The sequence below is a fragment of the Rhododendron vialii genome, chromosome 13a, assembly GCF_030253575.1.
Source record: "Rhododendron vialii isolate Sample 1 chromosome 13a, ASM3025357v1".
Taxonomy (NCBI): domain Eukaryota; kingdom Viridiplantae; phylum Streptophyta; class Magnoliopsida; order Ericales; family Ericaceae; genus Rhododendron; species Rhododendron vialii.
The window spans coordinates 13,089,861-13,106,556 of record NC_080569.1 but is presented as its reverse complement, the minus strand read 5'-3'; the positions used below and the strand labels follow the sequence as shown (position 1 = coordinate 13,106,556).

Below are 16,696 nucleotides of genomic sequence, written 5' to 3'. Positions count from 1 at the left end.
TGTTTTCAAAAAAGATAAATTTTGGAATCTATCTGGAGTATAATATATTGCAAAAAATATTTCACTAAAAGAAAAGGAACTATGCTGACACACAAGGCAACTACGCGTGCAGCGTACCCCTATATCCCCAACAAAAATGCTATGGGTACGTTATTTTTTTTTACAAATTCAGAAAAAACTCTTATTGATATTGGGTTCAGCTGATTTTTTACAGATCTCTATAAAAATATTTTAAAAATAATAAGCTATTCAAATCATTTTCGTGGGACCAAAGATGGATCCCACAAAAGTCTATATGCACATGGTATGTACATGGCATATGTACACATAACAGTACTCATGATGTAAGGCCCATCAAGTGTACTTTGACTTTTAAGGGCGAGTTTAAAGATTGAGTCTATGTAAAGATGTTGAACCCCTTAGTTTTTAACTCAGTAGCTTCTCGCTAAACCTTATGGGGAGTCCAATTTAATTAAAGAATGTCAAAATGTGTACTAGGCGAACATATTTTTGCAGAACAAAATAAACCATTTGATTTGTCATCGTCTATTTTTCTGATTGGGAAATTTAACAAAAATTCTAACAGTAGAGACAATTTGCAAAGAATCACGCAGAGAAAAACGCGTTTGGCTCCATTTCGGGTCCTGAAGAAATCTAGAAAAATATCCATAAATTTTTGAATATTATTTTATGGGGCCCTGTAAAAAATTAGCTCCAGCGGATATCGGTAAGTATTACTTTTGGATTCGTAGGGGCGAATTTTTCTAAATTTTTTCGGGACCCGAATGGGGCCAAACGCGTTTTTCTCTGCGTGGTTCTCTGCAAATTGTCTCTGCGGATAACAGAGCTGGAAATTTAAGCCGAGTTCTACACTATATAAGCTTGTAACACACACATTCACAAACAAGTGTCTTGGAGCAAGGCTACCCCACCGCTCAATATTCACCGGTCAACATATCACCATTTATCTCGGCAATCAATAATTCAGATTTTAAAAAAATTCTTCTAGGAAAGAGTGTCTAAAACACTTTTAGACGATGAGATTGAGAGCGGTGAGGAGGAGCGGTGAATATTGAGCTGTGGGGTAGGCTTAAATGTATATTGCACATAGAAAAATGCCACTTGGCAACTTCCTAGGCAGAAGAATAAAACCCAGTTGGACACGTGGCATGCCACCGAAACCTCGGAAACACATGTTGTGATTTGAGGAAGACAGAGTTCCTAGCCATGTTCTTTGCAAGTACGCGTGGCCGCTCGAGTGGAGTCGTAATAACAAAGTGAAAAAAAGTACTACTACTACTTCGGTTCCTACTGCTACTTTTTACCGCTTCAATGTTTCAGTTCTGCTAAAAACAGCTTTGGTATTTCTTCGTGTAGTCTTTGAGGTTTTCTTCTTTCGAGTTCAGAGCTACGCCAAAAGATGAAGGTTTGTTTTCTTTGGTTTCTTCTTGGTTTATGATTTCTGTCTTTTTCTTTGTAGATTTTATATATATATATATATATATATATATATATATATATATATATATATCTGTGTGTGCTGATGTTCCAAGCATGGTGTTTTTCCAACTTAGTTAATTTTCTTGCAAATGGTAAGAACTTCATTTCAATAAAAGACCAGTGATTAGTTTCAAGATAGAAGGAAAATTTATACTACAGAGAAAAAATTATGATGATTCATGGAATGATACGAAGGATGAAATTAAGTTGTCATTTTAGCTCCATATGGGGAAGAAATTCTAAGGCTTAATTAAGAGTGCTCGCTGTTCCTGTTATCTTATAGCTAGTGTTGTCTGATCAGTTCCAGAATCAAGAAGAAAGTAAACATATGGTAGTGGCAGTATTATAAAACAAGGAATTAATCAGTGATGATTAATCGTTGGCGGGCAAACTAACGATTAATCGCCAATTATTAATTAATATGCACTGATTAATCCAATTAATCGCTCGAAGGTGGCCGACCGCCCGACTAGCGCCTAACGACTTTTAGAACATTTTAGAAAATTGGGTAGTGGAAAAAACAAAAGCAGTACGAGAATTGTTGAGGAAATACAGTTTCACCGTAATTGGGTATGGAACAAGTGATCGCTCAAATCAAATATTGAGACCACCTCTCTACCAAATGGCTTGGCTGGAGCTTTTGGGTTGGATATAAAATTTCTACAAGAATACGAAAAACCAATGGGATTGATACCATTAAACAAAGAAAAGAAAAGAGAAGCCAAGAAAATCTGCAGTTTGTGGTGGGGCACTCTTTTCTTCTAGCATTCCTCTGGGCAATGAATAATCTTTCTTCTTCTTTTTTGATAAGTGCAAGGTATTATTAAGCTCAACCAAGGAATCAAAGTCTAGGCATGCAATCCCTTACAACAAAACACCAAACCACCAGCCAGAAAACTAGCTACCACAGTACCACTTCCTAACAAAACGGAAACAAAACTTATGCAGTTTGAAAAATTCTTTCAGACAAGCCCCATTGTAGACAAAGGGCTTTGTTCTTGAGGGAGTGCTTCACGTTTCTCCTTGAGCCTAGAAAATCTCTGATTCCAGCTACAATTCCTGCAGCCAACTGATCATGCCCCTTTGCTGAACCCCCGGAAATTCAGGAGTTCCTTTCTCTCCATAAACCATACACCACAGCTGCCAAAGAACATCTAAGACTGATACATTTGAGGCCCTTCCCTTTTACGTGTACATTCTCAAGTGTATTAGGCATCCCTTGCACCATATTTCTACTTATTAAATGCTGCCACACAGTTGTTGAACAGGAACAAGCAAAAAATAAATGCTGGTGTGTTTCAACCTTGAAATTACAGAGGCAACTAAGCTCCATCGATCTGCATACCCCATCTTCGTTATCTATCTTTAGGGCTAAGCCTTTGAAAAACAGCTAGCCACAAAATAAAAGACCATCTAGGGACATTGCTTCCACCCCAAATGATCATATGCCTGAGCTGGATTGGGTACCTCTTCGTGATGGTGTTCCAAGCTGTTCGAGCCGTGATAATACCACTCAGAATGAGGCTGCCAAAAAACAGAATCCTCCGTATCTGGATTAGGTCTCAAGCTTGGAGGAGTATGGGAAATGATGGTTTGGACTTTGGATAAACTGATTCCTTAAATCTTGACGAACACCAAACCCCATGGTCAATTATTGAAGCAACTTTGGCCCTTAAAGATCTGCCCAAATTAGACGCGACCCACTCACAGAACTTAGCGGCAATGAATAATCTTCCATAGGGTGGGGTGTTAATGTCACTGCCCCACCACAAACTGCAGATGTTTGTGGTATCTACTGGTTTCTTGGGGTGATTCCATGCGCCATTGTACGCTATGTGTTTGTCTTTATTGTACAAATATGTGAAATAGCCATTTCATTATTGATGTACTTTTGAAAGTGATGAGGACAATTTTTAGGGTGTTAATGCCAAGAGTCATTTCTTCGTAATATCTTTCTTTATCTTATTGAGCTGCACCGGCTAATGGAGTAAGAGGGAAGATGTGCCGTTTACTGTCCTCGTAATAAACGGCCCTCTGAGGACATGCATAATCTCATCTCACAGACTTTGTCTACATTTGCACACTTAGCCATTTTCTCGATAAATAACATGACATGAATATGTACTTAATGCTGTGAAATCGGTCGGAAAAGGCACAATGACTAGCAAAAAGTGGTCTAGATTTAGTATAGAAAGCTCAACCTAGAGGGAAAATTATTATAACTAAAAAAAATTAATGTAGCATATAATTTTGATATTTTTTGACATGATGTTTGATCTTCAAAAAGAAAGGTGCAAGAAGAGCCATACTTAATTTTGATGTCGACGTTATGTGACGATGCATAGGTTCATGAAACAAGATCTCATACTCACTCAACTGGCAATGAAGAGAGAATGGTGATGAGGAAGCAGAAGGTGGGTGGAAAAACCCCCGAGGGAGAGGGGTCGCCCAAGAAGATGAAGCCTGAGAACGATTACAAAACGGGTGATGTGGGTGCAGAGTTTGATAGGTTCTGCAAAGTCATGAGAGAGAACCTCTCGGTTGAGGAAATGCGCGTAATTCTTGAAATCAACGAGCAGAATTCATCCGGAACCAATGAGGATGTCATCCTTAGATGGTGAGTTTGTTACATATTGTTGGGGAAAGTTATGTATATTGCGTGATGTACTGAAACAGTGTTACAAGGAACCAAATATTCCTTTATGGTTAAAAATGTCGCAAGTTCTAATAGATAAATGCATGTATTTTTGCTCAACAGTGTACGTGCTCTTTGGAGACGTGGTGTGCGTGCGAGTCTTTGCTTTCTAAGTGTTGGTGTAAAATACCTTTTTTGTGTGTGTGTGTTGATAAATGCACATTTCATTGAAAGACCAAACCAAGAAATACGAAGGCACTGGGGCATCCCCGGATAACAGCCAACCAACCAAGAAAAACTAGCAGGAAAATACAACAGAGTCACTAGCAGAACAGCAGCAGAAGGCCAGAACATACTAGCCTAAACTGGAAGCATTGAACATAGCAAACTAAGCACCTACGATAGCTACATAATCTGCTCAGACAGCCCCCATAGGCCCCACACAGCTCTTTATTCATGAGAGAAGACTTCACATTTCACAGTGGAAGCACAACTTCTCTGATGGCATTGACAATGTTGCCTATCACCATCTCTACAGAGCTTGCTTTGTTTTGGAACACCCTTTGATTCCTTTCACACCATGAGCAGCATACAGCAGTAGCCGAAGAGAGTAGGGACAAAAAAAAAAAACCACTGGTAACATTCCTAGCCACTATGTCATCCAAACCACTAGGAACATTCCTAGCCACATTTTTATCCGTTGACTGCTTCCAAACACTAAGAGAGTAGGGACAATAAAAAAACAGATGGTGATGATTCTTGTTATCCCATTGCATAAGACATGTTTCCTGAACATCCAAACCCGAGCTAGCATGTCTATCCTTCATACTCAAGTCTCTGTTGAACATGCAGCCATAGAATAAAAGACCATTTTGGCACCTCCTGGTCCATATAACTGAATATAATTTATTCCTTCTCGGGGTACTTATGCCTAATGGCATCCGGTGCAGACTTAACAGTGTATTTACACTAGCATGAGTCATCCACCACGCAGAATCTTCCTTGTCAATCTCAAGGTTGCAGGCTTGAAGGGCTTTGGGCAATGATTTGTTGGGCGATTCTATTCATTATCCTAGGCTTCCTCCATTGCGCATAATGAATTATAGAAGATACCTTGGCAAGTGAGGATCTCCCCAGGTTATCGACTATATCATCCCAAATCTTGTACGGGGATCCAGAGGGGACCAATTCTCAACCCAAAGAAATTGGAGTTTCCATTGCCAATTTTGTATTCGATTAGGGGCTTACTCAGCTCTCTCAAGTCTAAAGAGTTTCCTCATAATCCAAGATGCATTACATATAAATGTAAAATACTTTGGGGCCTATTAACCGCAACGTTTTCCATATAAATGAATGACTATACGTTGAAACGAACTAAATGTTATGTATGAACAGCCTTGACATGTTATTTCATGGGGCACTAGACAAATGTCCGATTTGTGGCGGCCATTTGGAGTGGACTGGTACCAAATATGCCTGTAGAGGAGATTATAGTGAATGGTCAACTTGCACCTTCAGCACCAAGGACCCGCCAAGGAGAGAGGAACCAATCGAAATTCCCGAATTGATTCAAAATAAGGCTGTTTCCAATGTAAGCCTCAATCCTTATTTGCGTTCACATTTTGCAATAATCGATTGTAATAATGATGGTGGTTTTGCATTCTAAACACACTGTCATCTTTATCCTTTAATGTAGTTCATAGAGGATCGCAACCGGAAGAGAAGGCAACGGAAGAGGAGAATGGGAACCACAGACAAACTTTTTGCTGGGATGGCAATTGCTTTATCGGGTCGTCTTTCTCGAACACATGTATATATTCGTATTTCTTACATAGATGTCAACATAACGTTTCCATTGTCTGCCATGAGGAAATGTGATGTAAGTTTTCATAGTTTATTGTGGTTTACACATTTCTTTGCAGCTATACTGGAAGTCTGAGATTGAAAAACGTGGAGGGAAAGTTTCAAATTCAGTTAGTGGTAATTTCCAAATCTCCGAGAAGTTTTTGTTGTTTCGAATGAGCATAAATTTTTAAATTGACTTTTGGACTCGACTTTGCAGGTGTAACTTGTCTGGTAACAACCCCTGCTGAAGGTGAACGTGGTGGCTCGATCAAAATTGCAGATGCCTTGTAAGTCCTTTTAACTCTAAACCGTCAATTGTTTGTTTAATTGATTTAGACACCACACCACAGCAAAGGGAAATGATATGAATGCCAAAGAAATAAGTTTAATGTATTATGCTATTATACTGGCATATCACCCTCAAAAAATGGCTTCAATCCTGTTTCTCTTGAGGATAAAAAAACACAAGTAGTGTGCACAATTTTGTATATTCCTCCCAAGTTTGCTTGTCGGTCTATAACTTATTAAGTCGTCTTCTAAAGAATTGGCAACAATTTGCGGCTTTGTTCGACCTATTGGCTTTATGTTTGACAGGGAGAGGGGCATACCCATAGTAAGCGAAGCTTGGTTAATTGATAGCATAGAGAAGGGAGAGCCTCAGCCTCTGGAGGATTATGATATCTCTAGAGACCTTGTGGTGGAAGCAAGAGCACTTTTAGGGGACAAGGAAGATACCCTCGAATCCGAGGTAGCCTTTACATTCTGTCTTACCTATTTGCATCAAAAAGTTTGTTAAATTGATACCGTATTCCTTTTCTCGTCTTGCATAATTGCCGGTGTATGTGCAGCTCAAAGTATATGGGAAGAGAGGAGTCCACAAGGATTCTAAGTTACAAGAGGAAGGAGGGCAAATTTTTGAGAAAGATGGGATATTGTACAACTGTGCATTATCTCTTTGCGATCTAGGACGAGAAGTGAATGAGTACTTCGCTATGTAGCCCTTTCAATGTTGGCTTGGGTTTTTGGTTGTCCAAGGAGTTAATCACACTATTTAATGTGTTTGGTGCAGCTTTTGTGTGATGCAACTGATTCAGGTGCCAGACGAGGGATTGCATCTGTACTACAAGAAAGGGAGAGCTGGTGATGACGTCAAAAGAGCACAAGAAAGGCTCGAAGAAAAGGAAGATGACGTGGACGGTTCTGTCAAGGAGTTTGTTAAGCTGTTTGAGGAGCTAACTGGAAATGAATTCGAGCCTTGGGAAAGAGAGAAGAAGTTTCAGAAGAAGCCGCGCAAGTTTTACCCAGTTGACATGGTATTCTTTTCCTCTCTATTGTGCACACACACACACTCTCTCTCTATGAGTTAGCTTACTGGAAATAATTTCTTCGCGATTGTATAGGATGATGGTGTTGATGTTAGGCACAGAGGGCTTAGTTTTCGGCAGGTGGGGCCTGCCGCGGTGCACTGTAAACTAAATCCCTATGTAACGAGTTTGATGAAGGTGTTGTGCAGTCAGGACACCTACAGGTGTCTTCTCCAAACATTCCCAAGTTATTTGGCCACCTAATGATCTTGCTGTTCTTTCTGTTTTTTATTATTCCCTTGTATTGGTCACAGGTATGCAATGAGGGAAATGGCATTAGATGCCCCTGACCTTCCATTGGCGATGCTTACTGATGTCCATTTGAAGAGATGTAAGTCTCTCTCTCTCTCTCTCTCTCTCTCTCTCTCTCTCTCTAGAGTTTGACTGAGATAATGACACTATCTATGATCAGGTGAGGTGGTTCTGCTGCAATTCATAGAAACAGTTCGAACAATGAAAGAGATGGGACGAAAGGCGACGGCTGTATGGTCGGATTTTAGTATGAAATGGTTCACTCTCCTTCAATCTACCAGGCCTTTCATCTTTCGCGACTATGAAGACCTTGCGGAACATGTATGATTGATGGGATGTTGATACATTAAAGTACAACAGCTTTTACAATAATCATACCTGCGGTCACTTGAGAGTTCGTATATTGTTATGTAGGCTGCAGCGGTGTTTGAGAGTGTCAGAGACATGAATGTGGCTTCTCGTCTCATAGGGGACATGAGCGGTCCCACGCTCGATGACCCTTTGTTCGACAGATATCAGAAGTTGGGTAGTTTGATTTCTCCTGTTGATAAGCGATCGGAGGACTATAAGATGATTGTGGATTATCTAGATAGAACCTACGAACCTGTCAAACTCGGAGACATAGTAATAACTAGTGCATCTATGGGCCTTTTTTCACTTTGCTATCAACTAATGATCCAAGCATACTTATTTCTCTTTTTGCGTTTTACTGTGCCAGAGCTACGGAGTATCAGTCGAGAACATACTTGCTGTTGAGTCAAGTGGTTGCCCTTCCTTTGAAGAAATAAAGAAGCAGCCCAACAAAGTCCTCTTGTGGTGTGGTAAGGAACTCTTCTTTAGGTATTTAGCTTTCTGTCGGTCTGTGGGAATTGAGTGCAGTTTTTTGGATATTGTTATCTGTCTGATAAGATACGTCATATCAGGTACTCGGAGCTCAAATATGTTAAGGCACTTGTACAAGGGACTCTTGCCAGCACTATGTTGGCTTCCTGTCCCAGGATACATGGTATTCATGTAGCAATTGGTATTTTTAAGTCACTTTTAGGCTGAGTTTGGATCTTGGATGTGTTGGAGGGAAGTGCAGAAGGAAAATGGAAGGCAAAAGTGGGAAACCATATATGTTCTCAAATGCAGTTCTTTATCTTCTCTCTTCAAATTCTTCCATATATGATCCAAGGAAACAAAACAGCCTAACTTGAACGTTTTTTTCCATCTCGTCATAATTTTGGGGTTTCTGCTTACAGTTTGGGAAGGCTATAGTTTGTTCGGATGCAGCTGCAGAAGCTGCTAGGTACGGGTTTACTTCAGTGGAGAGGCCAGAGGGTTTCTTGGTTTTGGCTGTTGCCTCTCTGGGTGAGCGGGTCACAGAGTTCAATCGAACACCTGAAGCAGAGGTATGGTATGCCTGTTCAATACTCCCCGTCCCATATCCTTGATCCTCTACATTTTGGGACGACCCACAAAAGAAAGTCAAATGGAAAGGTTGTAACTTTCCTTGACAACCCTGGAAACAACAACTATAGAAGTATTTGCAAATGGGATAAAGTGGGGAGATTTTGAGTTCCAAGTACATTTCAACGAGGAACGATATTTCTGTGTAGTTTGTGGTGTTGATAAGTTTCTAATGTATCTGTGGGTCATTTGAGCAGGAAGCGAAGACTCTGGAAGAGAAGGCGGCGGGTGTGAAGGGATTGGGGCGCAAGAAAACGGATGAATCGGAGCACTTCATTTGGAGAGATGACATCAAAGTCCCGCGTGGTTGGTTGGTCCCATCAGTGCACAAAGATAGCCCTCTCGAGTACAATGAGTATGCTGTTTATGATCCAAAGCAGGTATTCTGACTTTGTAGCTATTTGGTTCAAGTTATGTTGGAAGGAGACGCGTCAAGTTAAGGCTATTCTCTCCCCTTCTTTACCCTTCACAGGTGAGTATTAGGTTTTTGGTGGCAGTGAGGTACGTAGAGCAGGACGTGGTGTTTGAAGATGTGGAGCCAGAGGCTGACGAGATATGAAGGGGTGTCATAAAGGGAGGAAAAGACCAAAGGAAAGGTTGTATATAAATGTTTTGTCTGTTCTTTTGCTTTCTCTAACATGAATAGATTAAGAAGATGGGGCTTGTTTTAGGATGTTTTGGACAAGACTGTTGATGACTTTTGTGATGGTGTTTCATCAACAACATAGGGTCGGTAAGGATCTGTGTGTATATGTATGAAATGTAAATGTTCGTAGGGTACAGTAGAAGAATGTAAATGCTGGTAGTAGTCTTCTCCATCACTTGTTCTCTAACATGGTTTACTAAAGAACTACTTTGGAGGTGCTGGAAGGCGTAAAACCGAAGATGCCTCTTGGTGCACGGGTGCTGCGATTTTTGTCTACCACAGCACGGGCACACGATTTTTTCTCATCTCTTCCTGGTTAGCTTGCTGGTTTGGTAGAGGTTATATAGTTTCATCGCTCTGAAGGGCAATGCGCACCTTGTGTGCCAATGAGATCCAAGGACGTGAGGGTTCTTGTAGTAAAGCTAAAAGGCCATGAGCACTCAAAGCATGTAGGCCAAGGGGTCTTTCTGCAAAACTAAAAGCAGAACACGAACCGATCGATCTAGCCCCAATGTTTCTAGGGAGGAACATTTTTCCAGGAGTATGGTCTCAAAATTCACGAGTCAGCTTTCCAGCTATTCTACCGGCTTCGTACCCGACTGACTAGTTCGGGCAATAGTTGTTCATGGAAAAGGTTACTATATTTGAAGCTAGAAAAACATGGATATATGCGAGAATTTGCAAGACACAGTTGGAGGAGAGGTAGAGTGAAGATATACCTCCTTCCCTGGTGATATTCAAAGCACTGAATTGACCAGCTTCTTGTGCGATGAAGCCGGTTCAAGTTTCTCATCAGATATCTGCAGGCCACGACTCGACAGAACAACCATCCTCTTATCCTACTACGATGTCAACTGCATAGGCAAAATCCACTAAGGTCCCATTCTGCAAAGTTTCTTATTTTTTAATTTTTCGTTTTACGAGATAGGTCATTATTTCACAATATATTATTTTTAATTTTTCGTTCTCGTTGATTTCTTTTGTTCAATTATCTGATGGGTTTATACAGTTAACATCATTGCTGGATAAGGATGTTGGTTTCTTTTGGGGGAAATAAGTGCTCCGCTCCACAATGTGGGAGAATATATGTGTAAGTATTTGTGGTCGTAGCAAAATCACAAATAAAAATGCAAAAACTAGTACACACTCATATAAATATGTGAGACTACAGGCACCTGTAGTGTAGTGCATGTGCGTGTGTGTGTGAGCCCGTGTGTTTGTGTATTTTGTTTGTGGTTCTAGAAGAGCCCACAAAAGCTTCAACTCTCATTCCTATTTCAAAATTATTAGGAGTAAATGTTTTCCCAAAGTTTTTTTACTTTAAACTTTTTTTAAAAATATTATATTATGTAAATATATTTTTATGTATTGCAATCATGCTGTTCAAAAAAATGTATTGAAATCCTTACCTGTCGAACACATTATTTAGTAGCGTGAGTCTCAGAATTTATTTTAACAATTCAAATTATTCAATCTGTATGTATAAATTATGCAACGAGAAAAAACAATTGTTCGTACACTAGCAAGAATTAAAAAATAATAATTATATTTGACTCGATTAAATTAACACATCATAAATCCCATTGAGTATTGATTAATTTGAATCATACTCTTACTAATATTATTGAATCAACTTGATTTATGGTACATATTCTTTATAGTTGGGATTTACAATATCATACTTGTTATAAAATCTAGACAATAATAAAAAAGAAACGTGGCACAAAAGTAAAGATAATAATAAACACAATATGAGTATAAAATTAGTTCTGAACTATTATTAGGATCGATCTTCTAGACCCGATCATATTCTCTTTACCCTTTTTTTTTTTTTTTTTGTATACTTCTCTTTCCTTCCTTTCCGTTTTCTCTGTTTTATACGAGAATGAAGCTAATAAGGCATTATACTTTATAGAATAGAGAGACAAAATGATATAGAATGCATTAAAAGTGTGATACTTACATCGCTTTCGTAATTAACCATTCTAGTGGGCTTCACTATTGGATGCATTAATTCCTGAGAGGAGGAAATTTTCCTTCTATGGTTATCCATCACTCTCTATGTCACTTTCATAACAATACTCGATCGCAGCATTAATAAAAATTAATTGTGTGAGAACTAAAGTTGACAGAGTGGGTTCTTTTGTTTTAGTAGTTGGCACGTAGGATTGCTTGCTTATTTATTTATTTATGGAGCTGCTGGATCTTCTCTTGTTTAGATCGTCCAGTTTCGGTCATTTGCGAGCTTTTTTAGGTTCACTTTAATGATTCAAATTGTTCATTTTTTGAAGGTCGTCAAGAACATTAACCATGACTAGAAGTCAAGTTGATTGAATGCGGGTTGATATGGTTGCAGAAAGTATTTACTATCTTGGAAAAAAGAGTTTACAATACTAATCAAAACCCATTTACTACTCTCTTAATAAATGCATTTCGAAATCACATCAACTGGTATCCGATCCCCGTATTTTTTGGCACGGTCAATTTTCGAGATAAGATTTGAAATGTGAACGATTGCGATTATCAAAATGAGCCTAACGTGGGCCAAAAAACTTGAAAAAATGAATAGTCCAATCCATTTTCATGAACAGAGAGAAACTGCTCCCTTTATTTATAGGGAGAATTCATAAGTCCACTATAGCATTTTTCAAACCCATCTAGTTCACTTCTAAGTTTCATAACCCACTAAGTCCACTAATAATTTTAATGACAAAAATATCCCACCTAAAAAATAAGGGCCTTGTTTGACTAACAAGAAAATATGTATTTTCCATTTTTTCCTGTTTATGTTGCAATCAAGCTGCCGCCGCCGCTGTCACCGCGGCCGCCGTCGCTGCCACCACCGTCGCCGCTGCCATCACGCCACATATAACGTTATATGTGTAACAAAAAACGTATTTTTTTCATTTTTTTCAATTCTTTTATTGAACCCGCTACACTTAACATTTAACGTTATATATGTGACCTCTTTTTGTTTTTTCCTATTTTTCTTGTATTGATTTTTTAACATTATATGAGTGATAAAAATTTCCTAACATACAACATTATATTTGTGGCAAAAATTTTCTAACATGCAACATTTCTTTTTGGTTTTTCTTGTTTTTAGTCTTTAACATTATATGCTGGTCCATACAAAACATATAACATTATATGTGAATTTTTGAATATCTAAATATCGCAAAAAAAAATATCAGAACATATAACCTTATATATTTATTAAAAAAACTTCAAATATATTAGAAGCAAGTCAGAGAGGCCGCTGCACAGACCAAATCAATAAGTGATTGATGAAAAACACAAATATAACATTATATATTTATTCAAAATACTTCAGATCTCTAACCCTAGGAAAAACACACATATAACCTTATGTATTTATTCAAAAACCTCCAAATCTGATGATAACCGGACATGGGACAAATAAAAGACCGGATCAACATTCTTATAATATTATATTTTTTTGTTTTTACTACTTCAAATTTCTCTCCAGTAAAACAAATAACAGAGAAGAAACAGATACCGATACTCTATATATATACGTATGTACTAAATATAAGAAACAGAGAAGAAAACATGAGATCATAAAAAAAAAACCATCAGAAATAAACACGACCAATATTACTCGTCCGATCCATCGTCGCCATGGAAAATGGAGACCCGACTGTAAAGGAGAAACGGTGCTGAAGACAAAACAATGCTGAAGACAAAATAAAGAGGAAGACAGCCTCTTGAACAACACCTTGATTTTTCTGAATCCATTGAAAAGCCCATCACAATTGAGAGGATGTAGATTCACGTTGATAGCAAATTGTGGAAGAAATATCGTCAGCAATTCCAACCGCCAATTGATAATACCACTCATTGATAAGTTGAAATTAGACTAAAATGAACCCATGCAGTAGAGAAATCATCCAGACCCTTTTTTGACGGAAACCTCTCAAACCCACTTTTTAGATGCAGAATCCCCATACCCACTTTTCTTCGGCGGCAGAGAGAGAGGAGGAGGAGGTTGTGCTCCAAATTTATTTTTAGTCTAGGATTTTTCTCTGTATAACAGCTTATATAGGAGGACATTTTTGTCTTGATTTAATTTCTTTTTAAAAAGAAATGGACTTAAGATCTTACTAAACTATATTAGTAGACTAGAGGAGTTATAAACATTAAAGGTGAACTAACTGAATTACAAATTTTTTTACAATGGACCTTAAACTAATTTTTTATTATTTATATGTACTACTAGTAAAATATTTTTTTATTGACGGTTTTAAGTACTCAAATTCATGTATAAATTTTCATTTTTATACAGTACTATTTTTTTATCAATTAACGTTATACCCTTCTAATATGCCAGTTATCCCGTGCACACAGAACGGGGCTAGTGTACTACTAGTAGTAAAATGTTTTTGGATTGACCGTATCAGGACTCAAATTCATCTTTAAATTCTCATTCCAAACCCAAAAGGTAACCAGTAGTTTCCACTCTCTCTCTCATCTCGCTCTTCCAAGGCGACTCTCTTCTCTCCTGTAATAATAAGTCAACCTCTTTCCCTTCACTCCTCTCCCCCCCTCCCCCACATAAAATACTCCATTGGCATAATCACTGACATAGCTGTATTAGCTTGAACCACACACTAGCTCCACCAGAGACTCGTATTTATTCACGATGTAGTTTCATCAAATCCCATCTCTTCCCAGATCTGCACCCTCTTGCACTCAACCTAGGGTTACAAATTCCACACCCAATGCCTTTACAAATTCCACACCAAATGCCCATTAAATATCTACAATACTTACAGTGACAGCTCGTTTTGTATTCCAAATCAAACCCAATGAAGAACGATCCTTTGTACCCACGAAACCCACCTACCCCAAAATCCAGCAACGGCGTAGCTCTATCCGTTAGCTAATACTAGTACTCTTTGGCTCTGATGAAGCGGAGAGTGAGGCCTCTGTTCGGCACGTTGATGCTCGTCGTGGCGGCGGCCTTCGTTCTGAGCTTCCGAGTCTCGACTCGCCGCGGGTTTAGCTCGTTTCGGCTCCCAAACGACGTCGTCGCGGCCCGAAAGCCCGCTGCGGCGATGAACGAGACGCTGCTGAAGCTCGCGGCGGTTGATCTGGGGGAAGCGCAGTGGAAGCAGGAGATCGAGGAGATGATGGAGGGGAACTTACCGGATCGGGGGCGGAAAAGGACGTATCTGTCCTCCGGGAGGGTCAGGATTCACCACGCTCGAGCAAGGTCGTTCAGGGGCATTCCGGTAAACGTCCAGTCCCCGCAGTTTTACCGTCTATGGCTGGAGTTGAGGAAGATTTTGCACGGTTGGTGGCGGAACAGGCGGTTCCAGCCGGATATCATGTCGGATTTGGTCAATCTCGTTAGGGTTCCGATTGATCGAGAGAGTGTGAAGTATTCATCTTGCGCGGTTGTGGGGAATAGTGGGATTCTGTTGCAGAAGGAGAATGGTGAACTGATTGATAGCCACGAAGCGGTGATCCGGTTGAACAACGCCAGGACCAGTGGCTTCGAGCGCCACGTGGGCTCGAAAACAACGATCTCGTTCATCAACAGCAACATGCTGCACTTGTGTGCCCGAAGAGAGGGCTGCTTTTGCCACCCGTATGGCCTAACCGTTCCTATTGTCATGTACATTTGCCAACCAATCCACATGTTCGATTACGCCCTGTGTAACTCGTCCCACAGGTCCCCGCTGGTGGTTACCGATTTGCGGTTTGATTTGTTGTGCACTAGGATCGTCAAGTATTATTCGATGAAGCGGTTTACGGAGGAGGGGAAGAAGTCGGTGGAAGAATGGGGATCTGCCCACGGCGGGCTTTTGTTCCATTACTCTTCGGGAATGCAAGCTGTTATGCTTGCTTTGGGAATTTGTGACAAGGTTAGTGTTTTTGGGTATGGGAAATCGGACTCGGCTAAGCATCATTACCATACGAATCAAAAGGCTGAGTTGCACTTGCATGATTACGAAGCAGAGTACGATCTTTACCATGATTTGGTCAATAGACCGCAGGCAATACCGTTCATCTTGGATAAGTTCAAGTTCCCCCCTGTGGTAATTTATCAATGACATTTCGCCTGTGAAACCGTTAAGATTCTGTGGCAATTAGTTAATTTCTTTGTCCGGTTCAAAATTAGATGTTCATTTTGTACCACTTTACCGGATGTCTCTCATTAGATGACACTGTTGAATTCTAGTTCATTGTTAAGACCCTGTAATGGAAAAATGGGTTTTGGATGTTACACGATGTAAAGTTGAAATAGTATTAATGCATTCTTGTATGCTTTTGCTGCTTATTGGTTCGGCTAAAAGTTGAAATAGTGGAAATGCATTCTTGTATGCTTTTGTTACTTATTGGTTCGGCTAAAACTAATATGTACATTCCATTGAAGGGCAAGATTATGAAATTTCTTACCAGCTTTCTGTTCTACTGTATTGACTTGCATTTCTTTCAAATCATCGTATGACTGATCTTGTAACATTTGGAGTTGTTGCTCAAGTATCCGAAGTGTTCACTTTTCCTTTCCGGCAATTCAAACATAGTGCCAACATTTTAGAAAGCTCCGCACTCGAATTGACAAGTTGTCTAGGCTCTGTGATGGGTCTGTTCTATGGTTAGCTCTATGGATACCCCGGTAGAGGCGATTGCAAAGCTTGGGTTGCGCTCCTGTTTTCATTATGTGGCGCATCTAGAGAGGAGCTGTATGAGCTTTTGAAGGAATTGAATGCTCTGTTTCAGTCTTGGAAAGGATGGTCCTTTTAACCGTGGTTTTTCGGTTTAAGGGTTTCTTTCTCGTTAGTTTCTTTTGTGGTATGATATGTCCATTTAATATTTGATGGGTTTAGGGTTTTTGTTCATCGGTATAGTTTCGTCGTTTGTGCACGAGCTGCACCTTTGCACCTTTTTTGGCCCTTTTTAATGATTCCTCACTTACCTATCAAAAGAAAGGGCGGAAAAAAAAAAAAAAAAAAAAAACCGTCTTGGTCAGAT

At 39.5% G+C, this 16,696-nt stretch overlaps 2 protein-coding genes across 2 annotated transcripts; both read left to right on the top strand.

Annotated features, from left to right (window-relative positions):
- Positions 1 to 1,332: 1,332 nt before the first annotated feature.
- On the top strand, positions 1,333 to 10,360 carry LOC131312619 (protein ADP-ribosyltransferase PARP3). Its single transcript, XM_058340506.1, has 18 exons — positions 1,333 to 1,426; positions 3,846 to 4,117; positions 5,531 to 5,726; positions 5,832 to 5,945; positions 6,058 to 6,115; positions 6,198 to 6,267; positions 6,575 to 6,728; positions 6,829 to 6,962; positions 7,050 to 7,293; positions 7,381 to 7,508; positions 7,599 to 7,675; positions 7,757 to 7,917; positions 8,011 to 8,220; positions 8,315 to 8,417; positions 8,520 to 8,602; positions 8,841 to 8,990; positions 9,246 to 9,428; positions 9,521 to 10,360. Exons 1-18 carry the CDS (start codon positions 1,421 to 1,423, stop codon positions 9,605 to 9,607), a joined length of 2,430 nt encoding a protein of 809 aa, XP_058196489.1. The 5' UTR covers positions 1,333 to 1,420; the 3' UTR covers positions 9,608 to 10,360.
- A 3,808-nt stretch (positions 10,361 to 14,168) lies between these two features.
- Positions 14,169 to 16,055, top strand: LOC131312624 (beta-1,6-galactosyltransferase GALT29A-like). Its single transcript, XM_058340514.1, has one exon. It carries the CDS (start codon positions 14,623 to 14,625, stop codon positions 15,772 to 15,774), a length of 1,152 nt encoding a protein of 383 aa, XP_058196497.1. The 5' UTR covers positions 14,169 to 14,622; the 3' UTR covers positions 15,775 to 16,055.
- The last annotated feature ends 641 nt before the right edge of the window (positions 16,056 to 16,696 follow it).